Source organism: Lactuca sativa, chromosome 1 (assembly GCF_002870075.4).
Source record: "Lactuca sativa cultivar Salinas chromosome 1, Lsat_Salinas_v11, whole genome shotgun sequence".
Lineage (NCBI taxonomy): Eukaryota > Viridiplantae > Streptophyta > Magnoliopsida > Asterales > Asteraceae > Lactuca > Lactuca sativa.
In genome coordinates this window covers 397,779-419,943 of record NC_056623.2, presented here as the reverse complement: position 1 = coordinate 419,943, position 22,165 = coordinate 397,779, and the positions used below count along the sequence as shown (strand labels likewise).

Below are 22,165 nucleotides of genomic sequence, written 5' to 3'. Positions count from 1 at the left end.
ACGATCTCCTGAAGTACCTGAAACAATACACTAAACTGTAAGAATGAAAGCTTAGTGAGTTACCCCCAAAATACCAACCATACATAAACATACCCATAACATATCACAAATAGAACAACCATGCACATCGGGTCTACTGTGTGACTGGTCCGCCCGCACCGGGCCTTCAATCCACCTGGTCCACCCTCCGAGTCTAGCCATGTACATCGAGTCTACAGTGTGATTGGTCCGCCCGTACTAGGCCTTCAATCCACCTGGTCCACTCTCTTAGTCTACAGTATGACTGGTCCGCCCACACCGGGCCTTTAGTCGGCCTGGTCCACTCTCTGAGCCTCGGCACGTCTGGTCCGCCCTCTTGGGGCCTTCAGCCTATCTGGACCGCTCGCTGGGCCTTCGGATCATCCGGTCCGCCCTGGGTACGTTGGCTTACAACACAAAGCAGGACCCGCCTCAACCCAACCCCAGTCAAATACCCATGTGCACATAAAATAATTAATCACATAACAAAACCTTAACCAGACAAACAGTCTAACATATCACATAGCATATCAACATCCTAACCAGGATTTCGACCTAACCGGTCACTAGCATAACATTACCCTATATATCGGGTACCGTCCTTATCCAGGTCACTAACATAACACCATCCTAAATATCAGGATGCATAACTAGCAAAGCAATAACATAACAAACAATACCCGAATTTCCATCCGATAAAGGGTCGGCCTTGGTGCTGTAGACCCTGTCGATATAGTGAGGATAACTCACCTGCAACTGCCGACTGAAGAAATAAGATCACGCTGCTCCAACCACCGACACGAACTCCGCCACTGATCAATACCAGATAACTGAACACAATAAATACCAATAATTACCAAAATACCCTTGGAAGTCAAACTGGTCAAACCTTGGTCCAAGTCAAAGTCAACCTTCCTGTTTGACCCTACTTGCTGAGTCAACCCATTGACTCGTCGATTTCTTATGCTAAGAAACTCCCATGTCACGACTCAACTCGCCGAGTCGCCCCAAGACTCGTCGAGTCCAACAAGCTCTGAGTCCCTTCCTGCTCAACTTACCGAGTCATCCCTCGACTCACCAATTCACAGCTCAACCAGAAAAGGTTAGGATTCCACGACCAGACTCGCCGAGTCCAAGGCAATCTTCAACAGACTCGCCGAGTTGTTCTTCCAACTCGCCGAGTCCATGCACATATTCATACAACTCGCCGAGCACACCCATGTGACTCGCCGAGTCTCTTTAGTTCTCATTCCATACAGAGTCTTTTCAAGCCATGCAGGGACTCTAATCCATAGATCCACTCTTCTACAACCTAACCCTCACATAAAGTTGCAAACTTTACGTGAAAGCAAGGAGATATAAGCCCAAAACATTTCTAGGGATAGGGTTTAAGACAAAGGGCTTCACCAATGACTCTAAGACAGGAACTTTGTGACCTTTTGGTCCATCACAAGTCTAGATCTGAAGTAGCAACTTCATATCTAAGCCTCAAAATCAAGATAGATCCCAGTCAAGCTAATGGATTCCAAATCAACTAGCATTCATGAAATAACAAGGAAGTAGCTTAAGGTAATGTCCTATTACCTTAGAGATGAGTCTAAACTGATGTAGACTTCATATCCACAAGCTCTCTTGATGCTATCCTCAAATTCCTCTAACTTCTCTTCACCAATTTCTACTTCCAAGCTTCAATATTCTCAACAATGGAGTGTCTCACGATTTAGGGTTTCTGTGGAACACTCAGGGAAGATAGAGGCTGAAATGAAGACATATTATTCTTCAAATAGGGTGCAAACCCTAGGAATTAGGGCTTCTCATTCCAGCACGGACTCGTCAAGTCCAGCCTCCGACTCGGCGAGTCCGGTCACTTAACATGTGCCCGACACACGCTTAGACTCGACGAGTTGTAGCTCCTACTCGCCGAGTCCCTCTTTTCCAAACTTACACTTTACCCCCTTAACTCTTGATTTTGACTTGGGATGTTCCATTATGTCTTTTGTGATTTATGCTGAGTATTATTATTATGAGCTTGTTGAGTTAGGATCGGAGGGTCCACCCGAGTTATGGGATTGGTGGGTCTCCACTGAAACATATTGATCGGAAGGTCCTGTTGGGTTAGCCTCGAGTGGCTAATGTGATGTGTGTGGTGTTTTGGAGAACTCACTAAGCTTTGTGCTTACCGTGCTATGTGTTATGTGTTTCAGGTACCTCTTAGGATCACGAGAAGGCGTCGGCTTGATTGTACACACACTTTAGTTGGAGATATGTTTTTGGAGGATCCTGGATTTGTGTTATAAACAGTTTTGGGACATGTATGTTGATAAATTAATGATTGTGGGATTTTTGAGATTTCAGAAATGAGATAATTGTGTTTTTAGATGAAAATTTTGTTTGAAAATTTACGTTGTTACATTTTTACCTCAAATAGCTTGCTAAGGAGAAGATAACTTTGGATCTACATGTTCAAGCTACTCCCAAGCAACCTCCAAGTGTTCCTCTTCTTCTTCTTCACCACAAATCACCAATAACTCACTTTCAAGCTCAAATCTCACCAAATACACTTAGGGTTTCGATATTAGGGTATAGGGTGATGGAGGCTGGTCAATAGAGTGTCCAAGAGTGAGATAAGTTATTTAAATAGGGTGCAAACCCTAAAAATTAGGGTTTGCCCCTGTACCACATATGCCATACGTACTCCACGTACGCCCCACGTACGTGGATGAAACCCACGATCTGGAACGAGCTAGTACACTAAGTGTACTAAGAGTACACCCCACGTACTAGATGGGGATTAGAATGTAATGATTTTTGCAATAAGGGGCTAAAGGAAACATACCACATTTTCGTGTGTTACATGCCACTATTCATTTTTATAATGGAATCACAAATAATTTGGATGGCCCTAACAACGTACTTTATTATGGATACCAATTCATGAAATGTACTTTAGATAACAATAATTTTTGGGTCATAACTCTAAGAACGATTTGATGAACATAATTCGGAAAATAAGAACGAACACAATTATGAAGATATGTTGAATGATCAAACGATTTATTCATGAACATGAGGAATAAATTACACTATAAGAACAGATTGAAGTAAATCTACTCTACCTAAGAAACCTTATTATGTTTGACGGCTACATTTTACCTCACTCTTAACCCTAATAATGAATATTACATGACAATATATAGGGAATAAAACAAATCTTGGGCCTAATAACCTACACTTCATCAATGGGGCCTATGTCACAACCCATGGAGTATTTTGAACCCTACATTCTCCCCCTCAAAGTATTGAATGGATGACAAGGCTTCAACTTCCAAAACAAGCATCTAGCAAATAAGAAAGGATCTCGTGATGAGGAATATCAAAAGTGATCCACGAATCTTGATTCTTCAATAATATTCAAAAACGGGGTCTAGGATATATAAACCAATCACTAAAGTAATGTTTTTAAACTTCATTTTCTAATGTAATCCCAAAGATCTTCAAGAAAGCCAAACCCATCTTACAAACCCATTTTGGAATTAAGAACCAAAATCACTTCTTGTCTTTGAAGAAGTCCCCCTCCAAGTCACAATGATCTTCAAATAATCCAATGATATAAGCCACCAAAAAATATCATGTAACAACCAAAAGTTAGGATTCGTAACGTCACTTGATCGAGCAATCACTAAAAGTCGGAGATATATCAAAGCTTTAGAAGAGTTCCTCTTGAACTTTTCTGTAAAAGCTACTTCTCTGTAAAAGCTTTAGAAGAGTTCCTCATGAACTTTTCTGTAAAAGCTACCTTCATATCGACACCAACCACAAGTTTAATAAAAAATCTTCAAATTTGAAAAGACACAAATCCAATTCCGAATGGCCATATCAAATTTCTCCCTTTTTTATAATAAAAAACATGATTATAAAACCTTCAAATGGTCATGGGAATGATCTTGAATGGATAAACACATACTATGTTCCCCCGCAACAAAATGAAATAAACAATAAAATTTAAAATCCGAAATAGTCGAAAAAATTTGACGTTATCACGAAAAACGACCTTCCGAAACGCCAAGACTTGTTGGAATCCATAATTTTCTGTTCATGAAAAAAAAAGTGCATTAAAAACCCAAGTATGTTCATTAGCCCTTAAATTTGCAAACAATTCTGAATATTGGGAAAAAACCGTCATTTTCTAAAAGACAGGGGACTGAAATGGTAAAACGGCATCATTTTCCCTTTGATTTGCAACAAATTTGGATGTTGAACATAAACAATCATATTGCTTAAGTTGCAGGGACCAAAAATGTAAATCAAAGTCATCTTCCCCATTTAGTATCTGATAAACGAACACAGCTTCATAACTCACAACTTGAAGACTAGATCCAAACATCAAACAACTCCGATTAACCGTTCGTTCCGACTTCCGAGCACACAGTTCCGAATGCCAAGCAATTCAACATCACACGCCGATTCCGAGTCCATTCATAATTCCGATTGCGAGTCGGTTCGCTCCGAATCAATCGATCATACTTCCGATTGCGAATCAACAGCAACTCTGATTCTGAATCAAGCCATGTCACTTCACAAATCCGAATCAAGCAAGTTCTTTTAAGTTCCGATTGCGAGCCCCATATCTCGATTCCGATTATGTTCGCAGGTGAGTCCGTTCGTACCAATTTTGACTTTCTAATTGACCAGCAATTGCAAACATATACTCAAATCATTCTGATTTCGAGACCTACTTGGCAACAATCATCCAAATACAAAGTTTTTTTCGATTGGGTTTTATTCCGAGCATCGTAGTCTAAATCGATTTCGCAATTTCTGTTGATTTAAGTTCCGATATCGTGATTTCATTGCAACTGCCAAATTGTTCAATATCACAAGAACTGTTCTGATTATGTTCTCATATAGACAAAATTACATAAATGGTCCTCATGGTTGACAAAATCGACCAATTATGGTCCTTATGACGAATTCTTTACACAGATGGTCCCTGTGGTTTCAAAATCTTGCAAAAATGGTCCTTTTGACTAACGGCGTTAACTTTTTCAGTTAAGTCCTATGTGAAATGACATATTTACCCTTCATGCATAAGGACGCTTTATGTAATATGTTTATACCACAGGGACCATTTATGTAATTCTCTCTATTATTAATTATTTTTTTTATTTATTTTAATTATATACTTAAGTATTTAGATTTGTTTAAATTTATTTTTTAATATATATATATATATATATATATATATATATATATATATATATATATACATGCATGCTAACATTTTTTAATGTTTTGCGCAAATTATTTTTTCTAATCTTTTTGATATTTTCTTCAAGTAAATTTTTTAATGTTTTTTATTTTGACGTTTTATTCGAATATTTTTTTTGACGTTATGTTCGAATACAGTTTTCAACATATAGTATGTTTATATTTGTTAAAGGATTTCACGACTATTGTAATTATAATTCGTAACTTAATTCACTTTCACCTATGTTTTCATTTTTTTTCTTTTATCAGGTTATATAATTATTATTTTTTAATTCAAATATTTAACTATATAAGGTTGTATAATTATTATTTTTGTAAGCTAATTTATTAACATTTTTTATAAAAGAGTGTAAAATGTTTGTTAAACGTGAATATGATTAATATAGATTAGGTAGACATAGGCTACGCTGAGACCGCCTCACAACGTTGCCGAAAATGACCGGGTCATTTCACATTGGATTTAAATGTAATTATTTCGAGTTATTATTTTTTTGTTTTTAGCAGTGTTGTAAAAAATCACAACTAGGTCCCGATTAATCTCAGATTAATCCATAAGCGCTACCTGACCGATTAGAGGCCCTTGCGTTGTGATTTTTTATAACACTGCTAAAAACAAAAAAAATAATAACTCGAAATAATTACATTTAAATTCAATGTGAAATGACCTGGTCGTTCTCGGCAACGTTGTGAGGCGGTCTCAGCTCAGCTTATGTCTACCTAATCCTATTCACATTTAACAAACATTTTACACTTTTTTATAAAAAAAAATGTTAATAAATTAGTTTACAAAAATAATAATTATACAACCTTATATAGTTGAAAAATGTATTCATAACGTCAAAAAAATAAATAAATAAATAAATAATATTCGAATAAAAAGTCAAAATAAAAAACATTAATAAATTTACTTGAAGAAAATGTTAAAAAGATTAGAAAAAATAATTTGAGCAAAACGTTAAAAAATGTTTGCATATATATATATATATATATATATATATATATATATATATATATATATATAACAATAAATTTAAACAAATCTAAATCCTTAAATATATAATTAAAATAAATAAAAAAAGTAATAAATAATAGAGAAAATTACATAAATGGTCCCTATGGTAGAAACATATTACATAAAGCGTCCTTATGCATGAAGGGCAAATATGTCATTTCACATAGGACTTAACTGAAAAAGTTAAGTCCGTTAGTCAAAAGGACCGTCTTTGCAAGATTTTGAAACCACAAGGACCATCTGTGTAAAGAATTCGTCATAAGGACCATAATTGGTCGATTTTGTCAACCATGAGGACCATTTATGTAATTTTGTCTCTCATATATTCTTAGAACCAATTAAAGTCCCATCCGGTTCCCATTTAGAACCTTGACAAACATCAAATTGATTTACACCAGACAATTTCCAGATCGAACCCATTTTAAAAATAGCAAAACGTTTTTCATACGTTCTTCATCAGTTCCTTAAACTCAAACTGTCAGTTCATCTAAAAGAATCTCCAATTAATATTGAATGGCAATTCTAGACCTAAAATCACAATCGATCATATTGATAACAAGAGATGTTAAGACCAAAATCGATGTTAAGACTAAAACACGAAAACATGACCAAAGCGATTAACGAATCAAACAGAAATCAAAAGTTATGAAATCCATAAGAACGCTTAATCGACATGAAGTTGAATGAATAAGGAATGAACGCTTGCGGATCAGAACTTTGTGATTTCAAATAGCGATATAAGAGCAAATCAACGAACAGTGAGAGAAACCAATGGGCTTTTTGTATGAAACAAATGAACAGTAAACAGTGATGATGGGCTCAAGACCAATAGGTCATCGGATGAATGAATATAGATTAAAAATCGGTAGGCTAAATCAATGGAATAGATCTGTCAATATAATATATATTGATTATGAATTGAACAACTGATCAGATCCAATTAGAAAATACAAACAAAATATGAATCGGAATAAATTACCCAGATGAACAGATAAAAAGTAGAAGAAAATCATAGATCTTCACGAACAGTAGAACGAACAAAAACTTTGATTCCAAACCGCCAAAACACCAAAAATCTTCAATAACTTGTGAAAAAAATCATCAAATCAAGAACGAATACTTCAAAATCAATTGATCTTTAAAGATCCGTTCTGATACCAATTGTTGGATAAAATTGTGATCGATAGATTCAGAACAGTTTAGTTGAATTAAACAATAAGAACAAAGATTGAATGTGACTGAAAGTGTGTCGAATGCTTTATTATCAATATCTTATAAGAGTTCGATTAGAACTTCTCTGTAAAGATACGTAGGGCTACAAAAACATTAACCCTAAAACGATACATGCATGTTATATTTATAGTCTAACCCTAGCACCATAATGACGGATGGACAGGCCCAATCCGATAACAATAAAGACTAAATACACGCATAATCAATATTGACACAACACCATAAATATCCCAACAATCTCCCCCTTTGTGTCAATAAGGAAGGAAGATTCTTCACTGTTGAACACACTTTTGAACCTTGAAAGGTTTCGACATTAAACCAAGCAAGGTGTTGTGAACTGAGATGTACCACTTTATCATATCTTTGAAGCACTTTTTATCCGCAGCATCATTCGCCTTGCATTAATCGGTTATCCCCACAATGTAGTTCAAACAGGAAGAAGAGTATAGATGTTTGTCCGGTAAAGAAAATAAGCATTTCTGAACATTGGTACCATCTCTAGCACTTTGCTGAAATGCCATACTCCAGTTATCTTTCTCAATTTTACCCAACCTCATTTTGGATACATCATTCAGATCTTCTTTTGGTAGCACAGTGGGTTTCTTTCGTAAAACAGCCGCTATCTCCACATCCATTATCACAACTTCGTGAATGTAGGAGATCAACATCCTTTTAAGATGTGCCACGAGGGGTTCGAATTTTTGTTTATCCTTTAATAAGAGATGGAACAATGAAATCAAATCATATGGGTTAAGGCACGACAAATCTGCGAGTGTAAACTCAAAAATTGAACTTTTTGATCCACATACAACTTTGAATTTAGCATTGATAAAGCTCTTCGTTTCAATTGGCCTGATGACTTACACATTTGTAATTTTCTTTAAACTCCAAGTTTGATACTGAGGCTTCCCGTGCTTGAGGTAGAATGAGAAAAGCGAATGGTTGACGTCGTAGTCTGTAGTGGGTGCTTTCTCAATTTTATCAAAACAACGAAATAGGAACGCCTTCGGAGTAATTGGTAGATCAAGTTGGGAATCCAAAGTGTTCTCCGGATCAAACGAAATAACTGGCTCCAACCAGAAGTACTCAGATTGTCGATAACTTCGTTCATAATCCACTCCACGGTCCAGGGAGGGAAAAGAGTCTTTTGAGTTTCCAGTGTTACCTGTGCATCACGGAGCTCTTTTTCACGAGCATCAGCTTCTCTCGCAATTTGCAGGTTTTCATCAAGCTCTTTATAAAGAGATTTTCGTTTGAGCTTTGCACCTTCATCATCTTCTTCTTCTTCATCATCATCGATCAACTTTCCTTTGTTTTTCGATCCTGAAGCTTCATTACCCTTCATATCATTTGGAGTCGGTTACTGTTCATTTTCACCAGACCGATCAGCAACTAGTTTCTTGACTTCTCTCTCTTGTTTCGGGTGTTTGCTAGACTCTGAAACACCTTCTAAACGATTGAACATTGAGAAGAAGGGTTTAAGTTTATTAGCCAGATGTTGGCAAACGGAGACCGTAAGTAAAGAATCACGAGTCTCGATGAGATTTAGCAAGAGTTGATTTAAATTCTCCAACACGGCTTTTTATCACATCCTTTTCAGACTTAAGCTCATCATTCTTCTATTGTGCATGCGACAGTTGCACAGAAAGAACTTTGATCTTCTCGGTTTTCACCGCAAGTTTATCCATAAGCGAATTCTTGATAGCAAGGTCCTCTTAAAGCTTATCAAGCCGGGAAGTAATAGAAGTTTGCAGCTCAGCATTGTCAGCCTGAATTTCAGTGCCAACCTTTGAGAGAGCAGCTTTCTCAGTTTGAAGAGTCAAGACAAGACTCGTAATGACTTTATTCGCAACTTCAATGTTTTTGTCTGAGGATCGATGAAAGTCCACCATAAACTCAGTTACATCATTCACTAGTTTTTCGACATTTTCAGTCGCCTTATGAACGGTCTTTTCTGAATTTTCCACAGCTTTGGTAGAGGCATCAAGACTTTTGGAATGCTCCTTGGTGAGAGTCGCGATTAATGCCTTGACAGACTCAAAGGAGTAGTCATTGCCAGATGATGATTTGGAAGACTCAAGTAAAGTATCCAACTTCTCATTGAGGGCTTTGAATAGCCCCTTCGTCATAGGTGCATCTTCGTCATCACTTGATGGATGAACGTTGAATGGGCTGTAGTGGAAGTCTTGGAAATCATCATAATCATCTCCAAAGATGGTATCCAGATTATCATTGTATAGTGGTGAGATTGGAGTAGAGCTAGGACCGATCTTAACACCAGAAGCACCTGCCCCCGTATCAGATACGTTGACAGTTATTGGTGGTGTACTCGTGGTTGTGGAGGTGGAATCGGTGTAAAGAGGAGTGGTTTTCGCAATGGAGATCTGTGGTTGCGAGACTCCCACAGATACATTCGGACATGGAGCAATGGTGATTGGTGTAGATGTAGTAGTAGGAGAAGGTGGAGGAGAAAGAACATGAAAAGTTTCATTTGGTGAGGGAACAAAAGTATGAGTCGGAGAAGTTACCTTCGTAGTAGTCTGACTGGAAATGAGCTCCGAGACCCATGGTTGCGAACATACTACTGTATATTTAGTTTCACGTTGGACTTGCTTTATTCTCCGAACATCAGAAATGGTATGAGACTCTGAATCCTCTTCAACGACTGGAAAGGGTGATCATGTCTTACGAGCGGCCTTTTTGACTTTCTTCTTCAGAGTTTAAGCTGGTTCGGAAGGTCCAACCTTCCTCTTTCACTTACCTCCTTTCTTAGGCTTATTCGCTTCCTCCAAAGAGTTTTGCATCTCAGGTGTTAAAGGGCGAGGACCTGATGCATATTTCTTCTGATACTTGTTGATGAGCTCGTTGTCTGTTAGAACACAATTGAGCATTGCCTCTGGAAGAGATCAAATAAAGGCGAACTTAGTAGGATCAGACACGATGAAGTTTAAAGTGTGAAAGATCAGAATAGCTGCGACAATACATCCCTCAGTCACCGATATGTTGAGTTTAGAGATGGCTCTGCGGACGATGACGAACCAGAACCGAGCACACAAAATCTCTGAGTGTCTTGTCGTCGAAAGAGTACCCATGGTAGAGTTCATAGATCATAGTGCAGAAAAGCTTATTGGCATTGTCCGAGCACATGACCCGCTCTAAAAAACTTTTGAAAAGAAGGGTAAAGAGGCCATTCCACATTGGAGGTAGGTTGGGCTTCTTGAACTTGAATAAAATGGCTAGATTTACCATGTAACCCATTTGGTAAAACATCTCCAACATTGTAGAAGAAGAGATGGACTTCGGATCAACCAGATCCCTAGCTTGAGAAAACCCTAGCAATCGGCTGAATCGAGACTTGGAGACTGATGTTTTGTGGGAATCAATCTCAAAGGTAATCACAGACTCACCTTCCTGATAACTTGCAGTTGAGTATGCCCTAGATAGATGAAGCAAGGGGACATTCTCCGCCATGGTGAGATCCATAGCCAAAAGGAGAGTGACGAAGACACTCAATCATCGGCTGGAGAGAGACGGCGTATTTCGTTGAGTCAAGATCCAAGATGAGATTTTGGTTGGATATGATGTTTAATAATCCCGATGAAGCAGTTTGGTCAGCCACGGATGGAGTTTCAGATGAAGCAGCCATTGATGCAGATGAAGAAGATGAGTAGTGCTTGAGAAAGAGAAAGAGAGAGAGTTTTTCTTGCCGAAGAATTTGGAAGCTTGAAAGTGGTAAATGATAATGAACGTCGATTTTCCTTTTATACGGTTTGACAGGTGAGAGAAATCTGGTGTTTGGCGTTTCCAAATCCCGTAAAAGTAGCTCGAAAAGACGTGACAGTTAGAGTGTGTTAGGCGGCGTAATAGACAGGCGTGACGTCAGGAACCGTTTGAAAATTTCACGCGCCCAAATCAAAATCTTATCCCTTGAAATCCGCCATTTCAGTTATGCGCATTCGTAATATCTTGTCAATACCTGTTCTCCGAATCTGAAAGTAACCATTCGGAATAATTGAAACCAGACTATGGAAAATCACAAGGATTTTCGTGCAAGAGTGTGCCAAAGATAAAGAAATAAAACAAATATATTTTGGATACTGTGATGTTAATATAAAATTAACATAAAAACAGATGGATCATGGGCAATGATCTCTTCCTTCGGGGTCAAGAGAGACTCGAAAATGCTTGCATAGTGAAAAGCTTCTTTTCATTAGGCTTTAATGGGCGCCTGTGCTTCAACCAAACTACGAAACTCAACATAAGTCCAAAAGTATGGAAGAAGTACTTGTCTGACTAGTGTAGCCATAACAACAAGTATGCTTAGAATTCATTTAAATGGCTAGACAAAATCGAAATCTCAAAGAAAAATAGAAACTGGATCTATTGGGAAGAAATGTCTTAGGTTGAGAACATTCCATTAAGATCTCGCAAAAATAAAATAATGAGATTTCAAGGTACAAGCCACGAGGGTTGAATGTCATCAATTCCATGGTGAAAAATTTGGAACATATTTATTGTTCACTGTCAATACATAAATAGGATTTGGATTTTGGGTTTCACTCAAATCGTGGTGATAACAATTTGAAGATCATAAACACATAATTTGTGTAACCATAAACCTACGTGGCAATTTATGAGAGTTTCAGGGGTTACAAATGTGGAAGTGAAGGTGATGGAGAAAAGATAAGGTGGCTCTGAAGATAGAAATGTACCTCTGCTATATTGTGCATGACTGATCAGTTAACTCTTAACTTGAAATGAGAAGAGTAAGGTAGCTCAATGACTTATGTGAGTATTAGCCTAATTAGGAAGAAACTTTCGGAGTGAGTTTCATTAAGGCTTCAACATAGAGTCTTAGAGGTTTTGGTCAACATGCAACATCATGCTTCTAGGGACACTTAGCTAGTACATAGAATCAGAGTTATATACCTACCCCATCATTCCGAATTGTAGTAACGATAAAGTACTTGAACACTCTGTTCAAACATTACTTCTTTCGGAGTTTGGGGCTTTCGTTCAGAAGCCAGATGAGAAACTAGATCAGACCTTTAATCATTTCAATCATCTACTAAGTAGGATGTTGAAGCACAATCTTAAACATGAAAAGATTGAGTAGAAAGTTACTTTTATGAACGGCTTAACATCTAAATGGAAAGTGGTTGTATCAATTGTGAAAGCTCATGAACAATTCAAGAGCTACTCTTTGACATAACTAGTGGGTATCCTTAGATCCCATGAAGACGAAGTGATGAAGGACGTGAAAGTTGTGTCCGACATGGGATCATTGACTCTAGTTACGAAGGGCAAAAAGGTTTCAGAAGACGATTTAGAATCTGATCTCTCATATTTTGAACTTACCAAGGAAGAACAAGCACTGATAGTTTCTAATCCCAAAAGGTTCTTCAAAAAGAACTATAGAAGATTCAAAAATAGAAACAGGTCAGGAAACTTTAACTCGGAGAAATCAAGGGATGAAGGCTTCAGAAGCTCCCAAAAGGATGAAGAAAAGCAAGAGAAAATCTGCTTGATGATTATGGTTGTGATTGTAACTATTGCCATAGTAAAAACCATTTTGCCAAAGAATGCATGCTGAGAAGGTTGAATGAGAAGAAGGAAGAAGAGAAGAGTGAAGCTTACTATCTTCGAAAGATAGAAGAACTGATGAAGAGCAAGAATGTTGAGAATTTGAAACCTGCTTTGGTCGTGTAGGAGGATGGGGATGAGTTTGGACAAGTTGAGGTATGGTCAACTGATTCGGAAGATGAAGAAGTCCAAAAGTCGATGCATGGTGAATGCTTTGTTGCAAAGGCTGTTGGGAAGGAGTATGTTGGGAAATGTTTGATGGTGCAAAGTGGAGTCTCAGAGTAGAAGGAATCCGCAACTGATGCAGGTCGTCCTACCGAAAGCTGTTTCGTAGCTAGGCCTGTTTTAGAACAGGTGAAGGAGTGTAAAAATGTCATCAACAAGGTACACTCCATACTTCATTCACGTAATATTCCTGCCACACGCTATGAATCTGAATTAAATGATTTTAATTATACTTTCTCTAGTTTAAGTGATAGTTTAAAGAGAGCTTGTCTAAACAATTCTAACATCACTAGCCAAATCAGCAGGATAACAAGTAAAAGTGAAGAGAGACGAATGTGGATAGAGAAGCATGGGTTAGAGTTAAATAGGTCTAGAGATGATGTTATTTATTTGAAACAAGACAATTTAGCTTAGTTAAAACTTAAAACAATGAAACATCTTTTGTTTAATTGCAAAGCGTCTTTATTTTAACATTACCCAACTGCATCTTGACTGTCGAATAGGTGAGAAGATACACAAAATGATTTTTACCCTTTCTAGAATTAAAAGAGGATGAAATAGATGAGTGCTACAAATATGAATCCATAGTCTCTTCTGAGGAGGTTTCAGATACATAAATTTGCCTTTCGGGATTTTGGGTAGCCAGAGTTGGCAATTGGCGATTTCGAGGGCGAAATCATATTTAAGTGGGGGAGAATTGTAACGCTCCATTCTAAAAGTAATTATTTATGGATTCCCGAGATCAAGAGTAAGGGCCTTTCGGTCTTTTATGGGCAACGGGTTTCATTCGAGAAGGTTTCGGACCAGGGTGGCTTGCTAGAGCGTAGGGCTTCTCGCCACCTTTTCGTGGATATAAAGTTCGTCGGAAACAGACTTAGAATAAAGGACTTATGACACTTTGAAGATATTGACATTTATGGCACATAATGGAAAAGGTTGATGAGGAAAGGGGCATGCATGCTTTTGGACACGCGTGGCTACGCCCAGCGTAAACTGGGTTACGCCCAGCGTAGCAGGTCTTTGGATCGCGGAGGTGTGAGGCGTATGCCCAGCATACGCAAAAGTTCATTAACCCTAATTTGGGTTGAGCCACTATAAATAGAACATAATGGCTTCAACCCTAGCCCCCATATCAGCCTCCCTAACCTCAGAAGAAACCCTAGAACGTTCCAACCTCCATTTTTAGAGATCTTGGCCTTGAAAAGCTCATCTTGGTGGTTTTTAGCTTGGAAGAGAAAGGAAGAAGATTGGGAAGGAGGAACCTTGGAAGCTAGAGCTTATAGATCTGGGACAAGTGTTTCATTTCGGACCTCTTCAAGGTAAAAAGCTTTGAGCTTGATGAATAATCTCTTAGATCTCTCTTGGTACAATTTTATGGACTTTTTGGTCCCAAGAATGCATCTTTATGACTCCAGCACGTTTCTAAGTCTAGGGTTGCCACCCTTAGTATCATATGAGTCCTTTATGCAGTAAAGTTTCAACCTTTAGTGCTCATTTGTGATCATGCATGAGATCTAGCCACCTTTATGGAAGTATGATGTCATATTTCAAGTTTGGGTTCATTTAGTGGGTTGCAAGCCACCAAGTTGCCGACTTTATAGCTTAAGACATCTTAATGGACTTGGATCTGTGATTATTGCACCTGGTTTGGAGTGTTAAGCACTTAATGAGGAAATGACTTAGCATAGCACTACACTGAGCGTACGTGCAGGTACGCCCAACGTACCATCATCGAGCCTATACGCTAAGTGTACATTGATTTACGCCCCGCGTAACCCTATCTGTTGGATCATGGGTTTTGGGTCGTGGTTTGGGGCATGTTTGGGTATTTGGGCCTTAGTGGGCCCACATAAATCATATTATATGGGCCAAGGAATATAATTTGGGCTTAGGGTGAGGCCAATTAAGGGATTGGGCCAAATGTAGCAATTGGGCCATTAGTGGGTCACTAGTGGGCTTGAGAATCTTTTCTAGTGTTGGGCTTTTCATGTTGTGGTTTTGGACCTTAGTTTTGGACCAGTTTGGGTTAAGGGTAAAATGGTCATTTTACCCTTAGAAGGATATTGTTTTGGGGCTAAGTGTTTTTGTGGCATTGATAGTTCGAGGCGCTAGAGGAGCAGCAGTGCGGGGATTGTCAGATAGCAGTCAGAAGGGTACCAACAGTGTTTCAGTAGTTCAAGGTGAGTTTTCCTCACTGTACTCAAGGTTCTAAGGCACCAAGGCCGGCCCTTTGGATTGTTGTTTAGAGCTTGTTATGTTGTGTGATGATATGCTTGCTAGTATCCTGGTATATAGGATATTGATACGAGAATATGCCTTGTTAGCTTAGTATCCTAGAGGAATAGATAGTTAAGTGATGGCTAGTTCTGTCGGATCAGCGCCCTGATAGTTGGGTGGTGGTTATTTATAGACTTGTAGTTGGTCATGCCTTATGTACGCTGGAAGGAGGTTACCTGCGGGTTATGTATGTTGAGCAGTAGCAGAGGGTATTCCATCCTGGTAGGATGATTGGGCCCTAGTATGTTGGTTCTATAGAGTGTTATGTGGTCGCCTGTTATGTGTGCCTGTTTGCTAGTATAGATTGGCATTACAACCAGATGGTTATGGGCCAGGAGTATTCCATCCCGGTAGGAAGATTAGACTCATAGTACGTTGGTATTCCAACCAGATGGTTGAGGGGTCTGGGGTATTCCATCTCGAGGGATGATTGGACCCATAGTAGTTATTGTTGTATGGATAGGTGTATGGGCATTCCAACCCGATGGTTGTGGGCCGAGAGTATTCCGTCCCGGTAGGATGATTGGGCTCGTAGTACGTAGGCATTCCAACCCGATGGTTGAGGGGCAAGGGTATTCCAACTGGAAGGTTGATTGGACCCGTAGTATGTTGTTCTTTGTTGTATGCATATATTTATGTGTGTATGGGTGCTTTGGGGGAACTCACTAAGCTTTTGGGCTTACAGTTGTGGTTTATTGTTTCAGGTGCTTCAGGAGATCTTGGCAAGGCGAAGGCATGATCGTACCACTCCTCATGTTTTATGATTTGTGTGATATGGTTCTGGGGGATACTCTGATGTTTAAACTATTTTGAAAACAAGATGTATGAACGTAATGGTTTTGAATGAAATAAAGTGTTTTAAATTGGTTGAAATTTTTGGTCGTTACAAGTTGGTAGCAGAGCCTTGGTTTGAGTGAATTGGAAGAACATTCGTGTGAATCCAGTTTCAAATCAAGGAGAGGTTTTCAAAAATGGTTTTCAAATGGTTTTCAAAATAAGTAAAGGGGGACACAGAGGGTACGATCAGCTGGAGCCAGTATGTTACCCCAAAATACCATACAAGTTATTTGTTTTTGAGATATGTTAGAACAGCATGCTAGTACTAGGCTACGGATCTTCATGAATTGCATGATAGAATTGCCTGATTTATGATGCCTGTTAGCCTAGGGTTTCCTTGATATGAGGTATTCGGTATTCCTCTAAGGGTGAGGATTGAGTGCTTGTTATGTATGTTGTCCTTAGGGCGTTGTAGTGATACTTGAGACAAATATGGGTAGGCGTGGAAGGTAGTATGGGCTCGTACTACTGAAAGCACAGGACCCATACGCATGTCAAGGAAGTCACAACCCCTAGGTTGTTGGTTAGAGGTTAGTTCTCGGCGGTTATCCGAGGTATCTGAGATTCTTATGGTTCATTTCAGTATGGCGGATGTGAGACGTTTCGAGTCAGGATCCGGTTCGGGATCGGGATCAGGAGAGAGTGGTCAGGATGGATCAGCACCACCCGAGATAATTGGTCAGATGAGTACGGATGAGTTGGATGCTAGGATTCGGGACATCCTGCATGATGAGGTTGTTGCTATGTTCCGGGCTGAGTTGCCGGAAATGTTTGGGTCGATCAAGACCGCCATGGTTGAGTATTTTGATGAGCGCTACGCGGCTCTTGCAGAGACAGCGGCCGCGGCAGCCGCAACGGCTGTGGCAGCGGCAGGGGGAGGAGCCTGTCGGGGCTTTCATGTTGGATTAGTGTCTAAGTCCATAACTATTTTGGTATGTACTTGACCCAATGGTGCATGGTCCTTTTGGGTTGCCTTCACCAAAGCAACTTGATAGGATGAATTATGGAGAGAAATGATTAAACATGATTTATTAATATATTATGAGAATAATATATTAAAGGAGAAATCATATTGTTTAATTAATATTAGTCAAGAATTAATAAGAATTAAGTTTGTGACTAAAAGACATTAATTAAACTTAAGGGCCTAGAACTGTCAATTTATGATAGTTGAATATTGAGCTAAGGGACTCCATATTAAAGGGGTGGACGAATTCTATGGGGAAACCCATTAGAAATCGTCCAAAGGCCTTTAAGGAGGGAGTCCATGGGTTGCTTAGGGCCTAAGCATCCAAATTAGGGTTTCCTTGTTAGATAACCCTAATAGCCTCACTATTTAAAGGACCCTTAAGCCCCAAAAACGTGGTGAACTAATTGATTAGGGTTTCCACACGTTTTGGGCAGCCTCCTTCTCTTATCTTCTTCATCCTCTTGCTCTTGGTGTTTGTGAACCATTAGAGGAGTGACATTTGTGACTCTAAGCTTTCTAAAGTCATTACAAGGAGGATTTGAGATTGTTATTGCTACATAACAATCAAGGTATGATCTAAACCCTAATTTATATGTTGTATTGATTATCATATGCTAGATCTAGGGTTTATAGTCTTGGATGAATTGTATGTACAATAGAGAAACCGAGATCCAAGCATTAGGGTTGTATGAGCACATAGGATGTTCTTATGGCTAAAACCCATCAGTGGTATCAGAGCCTTGATTGGTTTTTATTGTATTGATGCATATTTGATCGAAATCAGCACTGAAAATCGATTTTTTGAGCTTCTGAGTGTTTGACTCGCCGAGTCACTTGGTGAACTCACCGAGTCAGCTGTACTCGACGAGTCCAGGTCCAGACTCGACGACTCAAAGGGTCTGACAGCTCAGATTCGCGATTTTCTTCCTGTTTTGGCTTTGGATAATTACCATAAACATGTTTTTGTTATAAAATCCGAATTTTATCAATATTTGGTGATTATCCTTACCTAAATAGAAGATAATTGTCAAAATTTAAATAATCACTTATTTTATTAGATAAAGTTTGATTATTTGTAATTTAGATTTGAATTATCTTGTATGAAAAGTTTTAATTTTCCCCTTTAGGTTTTATAGTTTAAATTTGAACTTAAAAGTTTTGTTTTGAAATTTAAATAGTTGAAACCCTAATGTTTTGAAAAGGTTTCAAAACTTGCCCTCAAGTTTTGGAATTTAAATTTTGATTAAAAGTTTAATTTTGATGTACGTTTAAATTCTAAACCCTAATGTTTTGAAATGTTTCAAAACTTGCCCTCAAGTTTTGGGATTTAAAAGTTGATTAAAAGGTTTAATTTAGGAATGTTAAATTCTAAAAGCCTAGTGATGTTTTGAAAAGTTCATATCACACCCTTATGGTTTTATTAATTAATTAAGGTGTATAATTAAAAGAGGTTTAATAAATCCATAAAAGTTTTGGTTTACAAATTTAATTGAATTAAAAGTATAATTTTTAAACTTGACCACCTAGTATTTTAAAAGGGTAAAATACACCCTATACTATATATAACATTAAAAGTCTAACATTATATATATGTATGAGTAAAAGTCAGTCTTACCGTTAGTAGGCCTCATTCACGAAGGTAATCTATAAGGGGTGTTTAAGGAAATTACCTATAAAATGACGATTGAATGGGTATCCACTCTTACCCACCGCACTCTTGATTAGTGGAGGGTCGTTAGCCGAACGGGTAGGATAGGACAGAACTTTCCATTATAAGTATAATGAAGTATAAAAGTAACTAAATGTTTTACAAATTCCCAATCTTAGTTACTTTAGGCAAAAGTGAATTGATGCAATTCCATGAAATTACACTTTGTGCCCTTGAGAAGACATTAGTGGAGCGTGTGTGGTTTACCGGCACACTAAATGGTTCTAAGCAAAGGTAGCAAAGGGTGACTCAATGTTTGTCATAGTTCGGTGAAGCGTGTGTGGTTTACCGGCACATCGAATAGGTGACTGTAACATGTGCGGGCTCCATGTAAGTTTGCATGGTTATTCACACCCGCTTTGTGATCCTCGGCATCCCAGTCACAAACTAGAGGGGCATATTGAGATTTAAACATGCCGTTGAAATGTTCAATGAATCTCAATGGATCTAGGAGTTTTCATAGATTTAAAACTTAAATTTCTTTTTCGTTTTTCATGGTGGAAATTAGTGAATCGTCATTCACTTACCTTCAAATATTCTACAACTAGATTACGGCATCCCTTTTCTAGGTTGTAGCGTATCGTGTTGGGTCCTAGCCTTAATATCTCATTTGGGTGATTTATGAAGGACTCAATCAATCAACTAACTTGAATTTAATTTTCTCCCGTTTTGTAGATGTCAAAGTTCGACAACTATGGTCTTCCCAAATCCCGTGGAACAAGCATTCCACATGAAGATGATATTCCACGATTCGATCGAGGAACAAGATATCATGCTTCACTTCCTCCACCTCCTCCAATTATTCTCCCTAACCCACAAAATCGAAGAATTGAAAGGTTCAATGTCACTAAAGCCCTATTGGAAATGAAACATGAAGATGGTAAACCCGTGTGTGCCCACGTTCTAGGAATGAAATCACACATCGATAGGTTGATTATGTTGGGTGCGTTATTCCCTGATGAGTTAGCTATAAGCTGGATTCTACAGTCACTCCCTGAATCATATAATAAGTTCAAAAGAAAGTATTATATGATGGATCATGACGCAAACCTCATTGACCTAACTTACATGCTCATTGCTGCTGAATCAGAAATGATTTGGCAAAGCAATAGAGCATATTTGTTGGGAAAGTCAACCAACCATGCTTCCGAGGACGTTCTAGGAGAACCGACCTGCGTTTGCTGCCAAGAGAAAGGGCGTTGGATACAAGTCTGCCCTAAGAGCCTGAAGAGTCCAGAAGATGGGAGAGTCAAAAGTATGGCTGTGCTTCAGGTAAAATCCACTATCTAATTCCATTAAGTTCCTATTCGTTGACTCTTAATACATGATGTGATAAGATTGCATTTGAATGTTTTGCAGGATCAGTGAAAAGAGAGGAAGCTTGATGAAAGAGCAAGATGAATCTAATCATGAAGAAATGGATCTCGATCGCATGGATTTGAAGATTAGATTTTTGAGCATAGAAAGTTATGATAGAGTTGTTAGGAATTTTTCTTTTGACTACATAGTTTTCAGTTGATTTTGCATTATAAGGATAAATGTTTTCCAAAACTTTTATGAATAAAATAAATTTTTGATATGACTTATTTATTTATTTATTTCCTTGCAATGAAATCATTATGAAAAATTGATGTTTGCATATTTCTACAACGAATGGATGTGATTCTTAATTATGTTAATTGTGGAAATGTCAAGAATTTACCAAATAGGGAGAGTTTCTCATCGCCCAAGTTTCAATTGGACAGAAACTTGGAATCATGCAACTTGGTTGCACGATGAACGAGAAATTTCATATTTGGAAATTAGACTAATTCGCTGACAAAGTGTCAAGTGAAGGACTAGGAGATCGAGTACACAAAGTTTTGTGTTGATCAAGTCCACCACAAGGGTAACAAATATATTCGTCATGATTTACTAAAGGATTAGTAAATATGAATATACTTATAAGATTAAGTGTAATTCTGAATTGATTCAAAAAGGTTTAAATCAATAGCAGAACGAACAAAAGAATCAAGTAGGCAGAAAGATAAAAGTTTCTCTATTCTAAGAAGAAGGGGGAGTACCTTTCATACTTTATGATATGTCTTAATGATTAAGAACCATATTTCAATTGATCCTCTAAATAAGTCTTAGTACAAGTGTATGAAGAGGAATCAAGAATTAAAGAAATGGTTAAATCAAGAAGTCAATCATACGTCATTCCAAAGCAAGTCTTAGAGTTAAGATTGTAATATTGAGTGACAAGTCTTAAGAAGGTTTATAACATTCATCAAATGTAGAATTTGGAAAAAAAGGCTTTCCTATTCTCACATTTGAAATTGGAAAGTTGTGATGTCTTGGATAAGACAAAGACCAACTAGGACCAATTTTATGAAATGTTTTGTCTTGATAAAGGCTACACTAACTCTTGAATATTTGTTTTTCGAGAAATATTTATTGACAAGAGAATCTTATATGTCAAGGAGTCAGTGGGAGTCTTAATGGACTTGAAAGGTTTCAAGAACAAATCAAGAATAAACATTATCGATCATCACTAGCACACGAGTAGAGGTTTACAACCTATCGTGTTGACACTATCTTGTTTTTATGTCGTTCCAATTGAGTTAATTATACATGTGGGTCCTATGAGTTCTCATTTGAATGCATAAAAGGCAAAGACCTTGATCAATGAAAAGTACATTGATAGGAAAGGTGAGTTGCTTAACTGCTTAGAATACATGGTGGGCAGCTGTGTTACCATAAGGCAAGAAATCAAGATTAAGAGTTCGGTCCATATGAGTTTGGAGTTGTCGTAAACTTTGGTTTTAACAAATTCACATGGATAGGAACACATACACCATTAAAATCTAAGTGTCATAAGATTCCCTCCTTCATGAAAATGACTGTGAGGAAAGGCTTTCACTAAAAGAGATTTTAAGAAGATAGTGATTGTGAAAATTGGATTCTCGAATTCGATTATGGTTACGGTATCCCTTTCCATGATTCAAATTGTGAGATTTGGCAATTAGTCTAAATTGTTTAGACACACATATGA

At 38.0% G+C, this 22,165-nt stretch overlaps 1 protein-coding gene across 2 annotated transcripts; it reads left to right on the top strand.

Annotated features, from left to right (window-relative positions):
* Positions 1 to 4,331: 4,331 nt before the first annotated feature.
* LOC128132029 (uncharacterized) lies at positions 4,332 to 20,703 on the top strand. Of its 2 annotated transcripts, none has more exons than XM_052768071.1 (3): positions 4,332 to 4,669; positions 19,807 to 20,403; positions 20,491 to 20,703. In XM_052768071.1, the coding sequence occupies exons 2-3, from the start codon at positions 19,807 to 19,809 to the stop codon at positions 20,497 to 20,499; spliced, it is 606 nt and encodes a 201-aa protein (XP_052624031.1). In that variant the 5' UTR covers positions 4,332 to 4,669; the 3' UTR covers positions 20,500 to 20,703. The 2 variants fall into 2 exon arrangements, with proteins under 2 accessions (XP_052624031.1, XP_052624034.1); XM_052768074.1 differs by having other exon boundaries at positions 16,321 to 20,403.
* The last annotated feature ends 1,462 nt before the right edge of the window (positions 20,704 to 22,165 follow it).